Source organism: Nomascus leucogenys, chromosome 5 (genome assembly GCF_006542625.1).
Source record: "Nomascus leucogenys isolate Asia chromosome 5, Asia_NLE_v1, whole genome shotgun sequence".
NCBI classification, from domain to species: Eukaryota; Metazoa; Chordata; class Mammalia; order Primates; family Hylobatidae; genus Nomascus; species Nomascus leucogenys.
Window position 1 is genome coordinate 57,088,718 of NC_044385.1, and position 14,503 is coordinate 57,103,220.

Genomic DNA, 14,503 nt, shown 5'->3' on the forward strand with positions numbered 1-14,503 from the left:
TCTAACCAGACTAGTGCTGCCCCGAGTCACTCAGGAATTCAATCTGAACTCTTGGTGACACAAAAATTATGTAGAAATTTAAATGGAAACCAAAGTAGTGTCTTCTGTTGTCTAATAAAGAAAATGCTAAACAAAAGCAAAAACAAACAAAAAACCACTTAACAGCAAGGTCTCTTCCAAAAAAGCCAAACATACAACACTGTAATTAATAAGCAAAACCTCTTAGGGTTAAAAGTGTAATTTTATTTAGATGTTACTTGTACATAATCTATAGTAAGATATACAAACAGATAAAAATTGTTTAACAGTTTTTTTTTAATACCACTTTAAATTCAATTTACAACAGATTGGTAATACTGCAAGATGACAGATACTATGATTTATAAAACAAAAATTACTTGCTACTCTGGCTGATACATTCCTACTAGTCTTTAATGGATTAAAATGTATCATGTATTTTAATTGCAAATTATTATAAAACTTTTACAACCTAGCCACTTGGAGCTCAGAAAACATTTTGATGTTCTAAAAATTTACTGAGATGAAAATGTTAATTTTTGAATAGTATCCTTAGTAAAGAAAAACATCAGTGTAGCCAACCTTATGGTCTGGGGCTGACAGTGCAAACTCACTTGCCTTGTGCTCTGCCGCCTCCTGTGTGCGCAGCCATCGGGGACTGGGCAATCTTCCCATCCCTTCCCTAGGTCTACGCTATGAGAGAAAAGCTTAAGAGACATTAAACTAAAACAGACATGGAGAAATAATACGAGGGACAATTTAAAATTACCTTACCATTTATAACTGTAATTTAAAACATAAAGTTTGTAGAAATGAAATGTGCTTTTGGAAGTTTCTTCTCCATTTGTTTTGGTAAATAGTTTTTGAAAATGAAACTGGAAATTCAAATCTTCTCTTTATTCTTTTCATGTAATACCATATTAGAAAAGATCTGGATTTAAATTTCAGAATAAATTGAATTTGCTGGAAAAATACTCTAAAAATAATCTAAATTGGATTTCAGTCATTTTCCATTCTTTTAAAGGTTATGGTACACAACAGGGCAAAAGCTTTTTCACAAGTCATAAAATTGAGTTGAAAATGACTTGTTGATTCAACTGCAGGAAGACAACTAACAATTAACAGGCTCATGAATATTTATGAATAAAGTGCCACTAATTTTATTGTAATAAGATATAAATAGAATAAATCCTGACATGGATAGTAGCTTCTGTGTTCTCTCCATCCTGAGAACAGAAGGGCCATAAAAACCAAGGAAGCATTACCAAACGGGAGTTCTAGACCCACACGGGGACTCCTAATACAAAAGCAACAAGAAAGACGAGTAAGTAAGACTTTAAAAGTTGCAGAAGTCCTAAGAATAATGTCAATGTAGTAGGCCCTTTTTAACAACAACAACAACAAAAAAGAGAGAAATTAGAAATTTAGAAGTTCATTAATAACTGTTACTTATATTCAAGGAATTTATAGTGACAGCCTAGTGGTGACCAGCTCTAGGAAGAGACGCTGAAGAGGACGCTCCCAGCACCTGGGAGAGGAGAGAACAGACACGCCAGGGAAGCGGCCTTGGAAAGGGGATGCAGACATGAGGCCTTTCAGGGCTTCAGATCTACATGCCTGAACCCAGGCTCTGTACAATCACTGCCTGCAAGCCCAACGGGTATCCACTCGAGACACACACACTGAGGGGACTTCGGGGCTGGCTGACTTGCTCACATGCATTAACAAAAACCCCCATCACCATCCTGCTCACATTCCTACTGTCACCTCAAACATCTCTGCTTTTAGCTCCAGATTCTTCTCATCATAACTGAGTAACCACAGTGGATATGAAATACTGTTGAGTAGGTGAAAGGCCTTAGTAAGTCAAGGGTCTTAGCATATTTTTGAAGTCGTATCTATAATCAAAGCCTGGAGCACCTGTTTATTCAACACAAACAGTTATCTTTCATCCAGAATTACAGAATATAGAAGGTCTCATTCTTGAGTTTCCCCATGGGTCCCTGGTATTGCCCACGTGGGAACAACAGGAAGGGCAGAGGTGAGGGCACAGCACTGTGCTACAGCTGCAGGGCTGATCAAGGGAATCTCATGAGGTGCTTTTTATCATTTAATGTGCCAACAACAGGAGAGAGGAGAACCGTGTGCTTCTAGGACAGGGTGAAGGCCCTCCTCACGGGAGTGATCCCTAATCTGGCCCCAGCACCGTGAAAGGTGAATAGCTGTCAATATCTATTTTCACCTAAACCTAAGCTTTTAAAATTCCGACCAAGTGGCGAAAGGTGCCATCTAAAGCGCTCTCTGTTGCTCACTGAGGAGCTAAGAACTCCTGCGGCTCACTCAGGACACAGCTGTCAGGAAATTAAAGAAGCAGGGCTCCTTTGCAGCCCAGGTCCTGTGCCGCAGCTCTGCCCAGCTCAGCGGTGTAGCTCCCAGAGTCGTGGACTGCTCGCATCTGTTCTGGCTGGCTGGTGCCCACACTGGAGAGGCTGGCAAGTATCTTAAGTGTCATCCCCAATGGCCCCAGGAAGGAAAAAGGACTCTGTTCTTCACTTTCATTACCGTTGAGCTGCTGAACTCTCTTGCAAAACTATCAACCGGCATTTACTAAGCAAATGCCCACAGGGAACCCAGCCTGAAAAGGGCTCTTCCAATTTCCTATTTGACAGGCGTGTGCAGAGTCAATGAAATTATTCAGCAGAGCATTCAGATTCACTCAGAGGCTACCAAGCCAAGAAACTGAAAGCAGAAACACTGGATTCTCCCTATCTGTTGAACCTTTCCCTCTAAAACCAACTTCTTCAGAAACACATCCTTTAAAAAAACAAAAGGAAAAACCAAAGCGGTGAAACAGTATCACTTAGTGGTTGGAAGACGTCACTCTGACATAGTCATTAGTCTTGCAGAGACCTAACACCAGGCAGCTTCACAAACACACAGCAAGTCTGCAGAGTTATATTGATCAGTATGAGTAAACTGCACTAAATACTCTCATGGCCAAGAGGAAAGCAGATGCTGTTTTCAGGACAATGTGATAGTGACAGCCTATTTCCTCATGTGCAGCACAATTTGCTATGTTTAGTGGCACTTAAGTATTACACAGTAAATACTGAAAAGACCCAGAATTTTTGGATGTGCAGAAGCAATATCACATTATTTATACAAAAGGTGCTATGCTACGGGATTAGAATACTACTATTTGGGTGTAGAGACCACTTAAAATCTTTAACACGCTCCCACAGGCGGCCTCTCCACCGGCCTCCGCTCAGTCGGACCAGTCGTTCTCGTCGAACTCTGAGTCGTCGTCAGAGTCGCTGTACTCCACGGCAATGCGCCGGGACAGGATCGTGGCCACATCGTTCCCCACCGGCTCCCGCTTGGCCTCCTGCTCCCGCTGCTCCTGCACCTTTTTCAGCTGAATTCCTGCAGACACAACACGTGGTTCAGAATCACATTCTTTTGCTGGCTCCAAATTAAAGATAGATGAACAAATATGTCTATTGGACTTTTTTTTTCTACTGACACTAAGGACAGAAAGTTTTAGAAATTTGAGGGGAGAAAAGCTCAGGGAATATTACAAGTTTCATGAGCAAAAACATGCATTCAAAGTGAGAAGATTTTTTGTAACAAAGTAATGTGTTAAAATATTAAAAATTCCTAATTTCAGTGTACATGAACACCATTAGAGAAAATTCTGGAGCAGCACCATCCCAGACAGCAGCCACTAGGCACATATAGCCTTATAAGCATGAACTGACATGTAGCTAGTGACTACTCTCTGGGACGCTGCAGGCTGGAGCATTTCTATCATCACAGGACATCTACTAGGCAGCACCGGCATCCAGAGCCTTGCAAACAGTGTTCTATGCTACTCACTCTCAGCTAACCCGAGAAGTAACTGAGAAACCTTTATTTCAACAATTACTGTGGAAACGAACATAAAATACAATCATCTACTTTCTAGCTTAGTAACAAAGTAAGATATTTGATGATTTAATGTTTATCCTGTTTTTTTTTTTTGAGACGGGGTCTCACTCTGTGACCCAGGCTGGAGTGCAGTGTTACGATCACGGCTCACTGCAGCCTCGACCTCCTGGGCTAAAGCAATCCTCCCACCTCAGCCTCCTGAGTAGCTGGAACCACAGGCGCATGCCACCATGCATGGTTAAATTTTGTATTTTCTTTTTTGTAGAGATAGAGTCTTGCAATGTTGCCCAAGATGGTATACATTCATTTTTCTAACTGTTTTGAAATAATTTCAGATTTATAGAACAGCTATGAGACCAGCAGAAAAACATTCCCATATACTTGGATTCCCCAACTGCTAACATCTGACCACATTTATTTCCCAATCTTCCCCTATCATCTTTACACAGACAGACACAGACACTTTTCTCTGGACCATTTGAGAGTGAATGGCATATAACGTCCCTTTACCCCTAAAATAGTTCATGTGTTACCGCCCCTGCCCCGCCCGCCCAAAAAAGCAAAATCACAAAATTAGTTTGGATACACTACTACTATCTATCCGACAAACATTATTCAAATTTTGCAAAAAGACCCAATCTAATTGCAAATGGAAAAGATTATCCCCTGGTTCAGAATCCAGTGGAAATTATCTGTGACATTGGTTGTCAAGTTTTGTTAATGTCCTTTAATCTGGATAGTTCTTCACAGTTTTTGTGGTTTACAACCTTCTCATCTTTGAAGAATATAGTAAGCTATTCTGCAGAATGTCTGTCGATTTGGGTGTATCAGATGTTTCCTCGAGATTAGATACAGGTTATGTATCTACTTTTGGTAGACAGGGCTTATAAGGTGTTAAAAAAAAAAAAAATCCAACACTGTCCTACAATGACCCCGAACTTGATATTCATGAGCTAATATACCTCTAGGACTTTTTTATCTTGACAAAATAAAAGTGTGTCAATGATGTCCAGGTATACAGAGGACCCTGGGGTCTTTAGAAGGGTGCATGGGCCACACTGCGGGCCTGGTTCATGGGCACACAAGAAAAACGCAGAGGCAGCAGCATCACAGCTCCTCTGAAGGACATCCCTGATGCTGAGCTGGTGGGCTGCAGCCAGGCTCCTTGCTCGGTCACTTCCAGATGAGATGACTAAACTGTGACCAAGTCTGTGCGGCTCCCCACAGGCGAGAAGCTCTTGGATATTCCCATAACATGTCAAGGACCCCCGATCAACCTGGGTTGGGACCTGGTTAAGAATCCATGGTGTGGGCTGGAGGTTCCCAGGGGCTCTCTGGGCAGCCCAAGACAGGCGAGGGCAGACTCCCCACCCAATTCCACTCAAGATGCTCTGTTTCCATGTTTCATGGTCAGGGGGTCAGTGCGGGACTTTCATCTCACAGAAGGGTTATGCTGTTGAATATTACAGATTCTGAAAAACCACTGGCTTAGGACATCAAGCAAATATGACAAGTCCAGGACAAACTCTTTTTTTTAAAGAAATCATTAGTATGAGCTCACTTTCTTTCATTTATACTTTTCCCCTTAGAGTAGAATGCAGAGAAGTGATCCAATTAATTAATCGATCACTTCAGTTATTGGGTTTCTGGTTTCTAGGTAAGTAAAGACTTCCTAACTTCAATTCAATTCTTTTTTTTTTTTTTTTTTTTGAGATGGGTCTCGCTCTGTCGCCCAGGCTGGAGTGCAGGGGCGTGACCACGGCTCACTGCAGCCTTGACCTCCCACACTCAAGCAATCCTCCCACCTCAGCCTCCTGAGTAGCTGGGACTACAGGCTCAGGCCAACATGCCCAGCTAATTTTTTTTGCATTTTTTGTAGGGATAGGGTTTTGCCATGTTGCCCAGGCTGCTCTCAAACTCCTGGGCTCAAGCAATCCACCTGCCTTGGCCTCCCAAAGTGCTGGGATTACAGGCATGAGCCCACCGCGCCTGGCCGTTTCCCAATTCTTTATCACAATTTGATTACCTTACACTGGACAAAAACACATCTACTATTCAAAACAAAACAAAAAAAATCAAGTAAGACCCGTTTAACTCTATTTTAAAAAATACAGTGAGTAGTTATTTGAAGACAAGGAGGCTGTAGCTGGCTGGAGACATGAAGAAACCTCTTGCTGAGAAGGCAGGCTGTGTGTCTGGGGGCTCCACTTACCCATTCGAATAGCAGCGAGGAGGTCGCTTCGAGCATCACTGATTGGTGGCTGTGCAGGCTCTTGCCGCTTCGCCTCAGCTACTGGGGGGCCATGCATTGGGGATGACGAAAGAGAAGACCCGGGACCAGGAGGGCCTGGCGGGGGAGGTGGTGGGCCTGGGGGTGGTGGGGCTGTGACCAGGAGCCCGGTGGAGGGTGGGTGAGGAGGAGCTGCGTGCGTGGAGCCGGCTGATGCAGGGAACGGGGGCTGCATGGGCATCTGGAGAGGGCTGACGAAGGCAGTTTGTGCTGAGGGAATCACAGGAGGAGGTGGCGGAGGAGGTGGTCCTGATGGGTTGTAATACTCAATTATCTGCGCTGGGAGCATCCTGAGAGAGATATGAGGCACACAGTCACCAAGGGAACAAGAGAGGGTCACGTCCTGGGAGCTCTTAGACACCTAACAGAGCCATCCCCAGACACAACACGTATTGTCACCTGAACTTCAATCATGGCAGGATGCAAACATGCACACCTTGGGTCAGTTATTTTCACAGTTTGACATTATTCATTATGACAGAAGTCAAGACCTGCTACTGAAATGTGCCAAAAGGAGGACCACTCCAAAAGCGCAGCACTTCCTGAAGAAAGGCAGAATAAAGCAGCTGACTGCAGAGGCCAGGACAGCAGCTTCGCACTGGGATCTCAAGGCGGTAGCTCACAAACTTGTCTTTTAAGGGTCCTAAGGTCAACCAGATTGGGAGCTTTCTACATTCTCTAGCCCACCTCCATGGAAATGCCCCATGCCTGCAGTGCCCAGGTGTGTATCAAAAGCTTCGAAAAGTCACACAGCCAAGAAATCTGCTGAATTCTATTCAGTCAAGGGTCTTCCAAACTAACTGGACCATGGGCCCTCTCTTGGCCTGACACAGCCTCAAGCCACTCTGGGGATCCTGACTTGGCATGCGTGGCCAGGGAGAGCACTTCTGAGAACAGGACTGTCATTCAGACAGGGGTGCACAGACACGTGTTAGCAGTGGACACCAACACACGGTAACTTTCCTGGGCACCAACTCTGAGGAATGAAGTCTTTAAAGACTAGGGTAAAGCCAAAAAACAGAGAGGTGGGTGCCTAAATTGATAAACGCCTGAACATGATGGTCTCTGAATTCTCCTTCTCAGGAAACAGGAGGGCCTGGGGCAGAATGATGTCTGGGTGGTCAGAGGTCACGAAAGCAGATTTTGGTCAACTCTGAGAAATGAGGCACAGGAGCTGCATGGTGTGGTCTTCTCGTCTGTGATAACAACTTTCTGTGGTCCACCCAGGATGTGTCCAGAAACTTGAGGGTTTGGGACAGGTTCACAAAATCAGCACTTAATACCCTTTATCAATGCCTTGGCTAAAGAGCCATTCAAACACCCAGAGTGTGTGTGAGGGAACACACATGCATGCACAGTGTGGCTTGAGACTCAACTGTAAGTCTGAGCTTATGCTGCACCTGCTTTATTTCACACAGAATGTTAGAGTTGCTAGTATCTACATCCAGTCATCCTTGACTCTATCCTGGCCTCTAAAATACCAGAGTTAAAATTCTCCTATCACATAGAGCAAGATTCAAATGCAAGGCCAGTAGGGATTAGGGTACAAGGCACGCTGAGTTACCCGTAGTCTGCTGGAGCCATCGGTGCAGAGGCCTGGGACCCCTCTGGGGCCTGAGGGGGAGGCGGGGGTGGCGGCTGCTGAGGTCTGTTGAGGGCCATGTGCCTCGCCGAGGCAGATGGGGGCCGGTACTCATGCTCCGCAGCCTGGCTTGCAGGCCCGTGTGGTGGCACGTCACCAGCTGCGTAGGAAGGGGTCACCGGCTGGGGGTGCAGAGAATGGTTGGGAGTAGCCGGGTAAGAGTAATCCGTAACATCTGACGCATGTGACCTGGCATTTGAAAACAAGAGGTGGGGGAAATTTAAATTAAGTTAAAAATTGTCGGCTAACAGGCACATGGATGTATTTGAATAATAACATTGCTAATACACAAAAATCAGATATTAATTTGCTTTACTATCAACTAGGTCTAGCCCCGTGAGATTCCAAGCAACAACATAATTATTATAAGTCGGCAGCAAGCCCCAGTGTTACATGGATTCAGATTCACAGCTTTGAAGTGAATAAGTCAGACAGACCGGCAAGCAGGAAACAGCAGAGCCTCCTTTTCACAGTATTTCAGCATACGTTTTCTCTAAGAAAGAAGGCTACGAGAGAAACCATTCCATTTAGAAACAGGATATAAGACAGAAGATTTCAGTGGCAATGAAACTGACAGCATATAATTAGAAAATATAAAATGGCAGGTGAACTGGATAAATATTAACAGTAAGAACAGGAAAAGAAATCGAGAATGCAGTAGAGTGAATCATATTTTTCTTAAACAGAAGAAATGTATTTAACAAAAAGGGAAGAAAGCAATGCGGTACACTATGGAAAGGCCTTCTTTCCACAGTTTTCTTTGCACACACACTGGGTGTGAAACTCCGAAAGGGAAGAGATCTTGGATTAGTGGAGCAGAGCCGAGTGAGACATGGGGTGCAGGGACGGGATTCCTGTTAAGCCCTCAGGAGGGGAGGAAGGACCCAAGTGTGGCAGCCCGGCAGCGCCGTGGGCGTTAGTAACACAGTCACACGCTCCTGGCTCAGGTTACGGGACATGTGGCCAGGAGGGGCTGTACATCCTCTCATGGCGGCGGAAGCAGGGGCAGCCTGAGTCTGGGAACCCAAAGAAAGCAGAACAACAAACCCGTTGGGCACTCTGTCCTCTTTGGCGCTCCCTGCCTGCTCCAGTTTCTTTGCATCACTCATAAACTCAATGCCCATTTTCCTTCTCTCCCACTCTTCTTTTCTTGTTCTGACTTTTCTCACATTTACTTGCTGGTTTCTGTTAGGGTTCAGCTTGTGTTTCTCTCTCTGAAGGAAATACCAAACACACATTGGGGGTGCTGAGGGAGCAGGGAAGACGCACGCTGCATTTCCATCTTTGGGATTCCAGTGGGTAGCTTTTCTTAACTGGGGCACCGTGTGGCACAGAAAAGCCTTCTAAATGAGAAGAGACAGCTTCTTTTCCTTTTTCCTTCCTTAATTGAAGTGTAACAACTAATAACTACTCATTATTTTCTTCCCTAATTGCAGTATGAATTCTGGATTATGGTGCACTTCTGATTATGTCTTTTGAACTAGGTGAGCTGCTAGCAAATGACTTAAAAATATATTTAATGGGGGAAGGACCTGACCTGTATTTAGATTTAGAGTATTTTAAAAATGTAAACACCTATAACCCTTGGAGACACTGATGATGTGTGCTTGACTCTGTGCATGACTACGAGTCACTGGCTTACAGTGCAATCTTTTAAAGGAAACAGAGTTCTCCAGCCAAATATGGACAGCTTTCTGATGAGATGAGGGCAGGAAACTATAAATACTGTGGCATAACTGGCGGGCTATCCCTGTCAAGGAGCCTTGCAACACAGGGTAGAAAAGAAGCAAGGAAAAGGGGCTAACCAGATGGAGGCAGAAGTGAAGGAAGACATAATAAATATCTGAAGTAGAAACCAGAGATTTCTACAGGGCAGAACCCTGATGAAGGGTGCCCATCAGGAGGACGGGGGCTGGGGGAAGAGGAGACTGGTCAGTTGAAGAGGGAAGGACCACAGAAAAGGGATGTGCCAGCAGGCAGGAGGAGGAGGGAGGAGCAGGCAGCTGCTGGAGATGAGCCCCACTCCCAGTGGGGAGGCAGAAACCAGCTGCAGACGCGCGGCCAAGGTGGAGGTGAGTGGAGATCCCGAGGCCTCATGATGGTCAGTGATCACCTATTACAGAAAAGAGGACTGGGAGGGCCAGAGGCAACACTGACACGGGAGGAAGAGCACTGGGAGGGCCGAGAACGATGGCAGGAGGAGGGCCAGAAGGGCCGGAGATGACACCGACACGGGATGAGGAGGAAGAGGGCTGGGAGGGCCGGAGACAACACTGACAGGGGAGGAGAAGGGCCGGGAGGGCCAGAGACGACACCACACAGGAGGAAGTAGGCACAGCAGCAGAGACTCAGTGTGAGAGGTCAATAAATCCCCCAGGGTTTTTTGGGTAGACAGGCGGGCAGCCAGAGATCTGCACCAGGGCCCAGAACTGGATGAGAAAAAAGGACAATCGGGCATGGAGGTGTGCGACTCCCTGAGTGGCAGTGACAGAGAGCTGGTCATACAGCAGGCAAGCACTTCCCAGCGCTCATCTTAAATTCATGCTCAAGAACAAGCCGTTCCTAACAATCTAGAGAGAGAGCAAAAATGTAAGATGGGTTACAGTATTATTACTTATATAACAGCATATACACACACCACGAAACCTGGTATTTAAACTTCCCTCAGTATCTTGGATGCACTCAGATGAGCGGATACAATCATTAAAAATCATGTTTCTAAATAATACCTAAAACATGCAATATAATTTCTAAAAGTCAAAAGAAAGAAAACATGGCATGACTCCAATTTTCTAAAAGAAAAAAGAAACACATGTATAGAAAAAGACTAAAGAGAAATACACTAAAATGCATACAACGGTTTCTTTGGATGGTGAGACTACAGATCATACTTCATTTTAATTTTTTCCTGTAACTTCCAGATATAATAAGCATGTCTTATTTTATAATAAAAAAGTGACACGCTGTAGTAAAAAAAATAAAAATTTCTAAATTAAGGGTTATCATCCAATACAATGATGAGTTATCATCTATTTATCTGATAGTAAATAATGTATGCAAATAGTAAGAAGCCATGGGAAATAGTAGGAGACAACAAAAGGAATTCTGAAGAAATGAAACAATCAGACTTGTTTTTTGAAAATTAAGAGAAATGCAGATGTATGTAAGCAACATAAATACAAAGGCAGACTATATCTGAATAACCATCCATTTTATACCCAACATGGAATAATCTTAGATGCTAGAAGGAATATCATTCAACTGATTTTTAAAAATCCATCATTTTCCCATCTGCATCTATTTTTGAAAAGTCTATATAGGATAAAAACAAAGTATACGTTTTGCACGAGTAAACAATCATAGCTAAATTATTTAGAAAAAAACAAAAAAGCAGATTGACATCATGGGAGCTACTATGTTCATACATTCCTCCCCACCCAAAGAACTATGAGCAGAACTGTGTTATAATTCCTACTTTCTATAGAAATAAACTCACACTAAAATTCAAATGAGGCTAAAACTCAGTTAAAGCTCCAATAATTCTCTGATATTTAACAAATGAAAGTTTGTACAGAAAAATTACCAGAACTTGCCTCACATCCTCCCAGTGACTTACAGACCTTCTGGGGTGGGAACACTGAAGGCACGTAATACGTTAAGAGTTTGGGCTAAACACTGAGTTGTACAAAGGTAGAAAAAAAGGACACAGATATAACCCAAAGTCCAGGTTACTGCTGTTTTGAAACATTCTTGATCACATACTGTAAGAATTCTCTATTCAAATTTTTAAATGCCGATGAGAGTTTATGCAAATGAAAGACTACAACTTTACAAAAGCAGAAACAGAAAACTGAATCAAACTTAGTTAAAATTGACTAGTCATTTCCTGTTGTTCAATGAATGCCTTTGGTGACAAGTGTGACTTAATGACCACATCATTCACGCCTGCAAGAAATATTTTTACTTAACTGCTAATAAATTTTTAAGTAAACGCCAATAGAACTCTTCTCCTGAAATTAGAATATATAAGTTATCTGAAATAAGAAGTAAATCTCTCTTTTGTTCATCATTTTTTCAAAGGGTTACTAAAGGGAACAATGAAGGTACTCCTTAGTTACTTTACCACCTACCAATCATTTTTAGATACCAAGTGGCAAAGGAAATTCAACATTCCATGCTAAGACAAAGGATTAAATGATTATTAAAGTAAAAACTTAAGTCATAAGCAAATACCCCAAACTCAGAATCAGTGTTACAACACTACATCTAGATGAACTCAACAATACATTTTAAGTCAGAGAGATTTTCTAAAATCCAAGGAACCCAATGTAAAATAACACTGTCTTCAAGTATTATTTCAAAATCAAAATACAGATAAGCAATTTTTAAGGAAAATCTTAAGACATCGAGGGCCATATAAACCCTGAAGCTATTGGTGCATTTCAAATGATAATAAAACCAGGTAGTACCCAGTGGCCCAAGCATCGGGGCTGAGGGAGCAGTGACACACACACACCTAGTATCTGGGGACAGGGATCCCTCGGAAGACGCTCCGTGGTACACACTCTGAGACAACCTGTTGTCGGGTCTAAGCTCTTTGTCATATGCCATCATATTCCACTCCTGGCGCCTGTTTCTGGCTTTTCTAACCTTTTTCACCTCACGGGTGGTGCCATCTATACGCTTTTGCTCCTGATGTCCAGGAAAGGAAAGAGAGCATGCCAAGACAGAAGGGAAAGGAAAACAGCTGGTTAAATGCAGTTATAATGCACAAGGCCCATGCCTGATGAACAGACAAGACACATTCGCATTTCGATTACCCTAATGTTACAGAAACTCTAAAGCAGTGTACTCCTCTTACCCAACAGAACCAACAAAACAGAATCAACAAAAAGTTACCCTGCTACAACTGTTAAGAGCTGCTTACCATCGTTTTCATTAAAATAAAAAAACTTTCACTTGAATATGCTTGTAACTTGTTTTAAACCTAAGCAAGGTCTTTCAGATCTATATTATACGGGTGAACGACCTGGAAACATCATAAAGAGAAATTATTTCCCGCCACCACACAATTTTGACTGACTTCTTAACATACAATTATCTTTCAAAGAAAATAATTCAAAACATTCTGTTCCCAATTTCTAAAAGATTACAGAATAAGTGAATCCTGTAAATAGTTTAACACAAAATTAAGCAAGATAAAAACTTACCTGCTCATAAAAAGCACCATTCTTCCTCTAGCCCTACCTGGCCAGAAAATGTTTCATTCAACAAATACTTAGTTCTTAAACAGGTGCTTCTTGAAAGGTGAGAAGTTATTCCTATGTGTGCCTGTAAGTTTTTCCTGCCTCCTTCATAAAATTTTATGATCTTTAAGGATGAGAATCATGTGTCTTTATTTCCTATGTTTCCCTCTTGTCTTATGGTATCTCAACATACTGTTTTTACACAGAATACACACTCAATACATGCTGGCTAAATGATCAAATCCACAGCCAGGCAGCAAGCATGAACTTCTAGTGCTATGCCCGAGGTACTGCGCCAGGCACTGACAACACAAATGGCAAACAAACAAACAAACACACACACACACACAAAGACATGGCATCTGCTCTCATGCAGCCTGCAGTCCCCAAGAGGACACAAATAAATGTACTATTATAAATGTATTATAAAAATAAATGTATTTATTTTTACAAATATATTTTTATGTTTAAATATATACGTGTGTGTGTGTGTGTGTGTGTGTGTGTGTGTGTGTGTGTGTGTGTCTAGTCTGGAAGTCAGGGAGGCATCCTGGAATGACTGAGAGTATTGAAAGTGGCATCAATTCTGCAGAGGAGTATGGGTCAGGTGCATGCCAAGAGGAGAGGACAGACTGTGCAAGGGCTCTGGGGAGGAGGATAGCACTGCACTCAGAAAAATAAAAGAAGGTAAATGGTACATTGGGGTGAATGGCCCAAGATCTGAAAGGCAGGAAGACCTTGGAGGCCTTTATCCCAACAGCAATGCGAATCCATTAAAGAATGAGAAGGGAAGGCTGACATGCTGAGAAGGCATTGGAGAAGATCTCTCTGTGTTACACAAAACAAATTAAAAGAGGGAGGATAGGGACACAAGTGAGAAAGCTACTAAGTGGGTATAGGGTGAAAGAACAGCAGGTGGCCCAAGGGTGTGGTGAAGACAGAAAACTGGACCGTTTTCAGAGGCATCCAGGAGGCTTTAGTCATGGATCCATAGAGGATGTGAACATGAAATTCACAGAAGATAAAGAAATGGTTAATAAGCATATGAGAAGATGTAACACATTCAATCTTTCATCAAAGAGAAAGTAATATCCAGGACTGGAGAAGGCCTGGTAAGAATATAAACTAGTTCTTCAGTCTTTTAAAGATTAGGGGCAATATAATTCTATCTTTCAAAATTTAAAATTCACATTCTCTTCAATAAGAGCAATTCAACTTCTACAAATTTATCCTGAAGAATTATCTGCACCTAAGTAGAGGGATAACCACTGCAGTACTGTAAGAGCAACAGTAATGGGTAATTTATGAAGCACTTATGTTTCAGACTACACAACTATTAAAAAGAATGAAGTACATTTTTAGTAATGTCAGTTTGTGTAT

At 42.7% G+C, this 14,503-nt stretch overlaps 1 protein-coding gene across 2 annotated transcripts in view; it reads right to left on the reverse strand.

Moving 5' to 3' along the window:
- Nucleotides 1-222: 222 nt before the first annotated feature.
- WASF3 (WASP family member 3) overlaps nucleotides 223-14,503 on the reverse strand; it is a 131,626-nt gene continuing 117,345 nt past the window's right edge. Inside the window, exons 7-10 of one of the 2 annotated variants that reach the window (XM_030813207.1) lie at nucleotides 8,925-9,091; nucleotides 7,800-8,066; nucleotides 6,158-6,525; nucleotides 223-3,441 (exon numbers count right to left, since the gene is read on the reverse strand). In XM_030813207.1, the coding sequence (XP_030669067.1) occupies nucleotides 3,284-3,441; nucleotides 6,158-6,525; nucleotides 7,800-8,066; nucleotides 8,925-9,091 (960 nt within the window). In that variant the 3' untranslated portion in view covers nucleotides 223-3,283. Of the gene's footprint in view, nucleotides 3,442-6,157; nucleotides 6,526-7,799; nucleotides 8,067-8,924; nucleotides 9,092-12,393; nucleotides 12,570-14,503 lie in introns of both variants that reach the window. The other variant, XM_030813205.1, reaches the window with a different exon arrangement.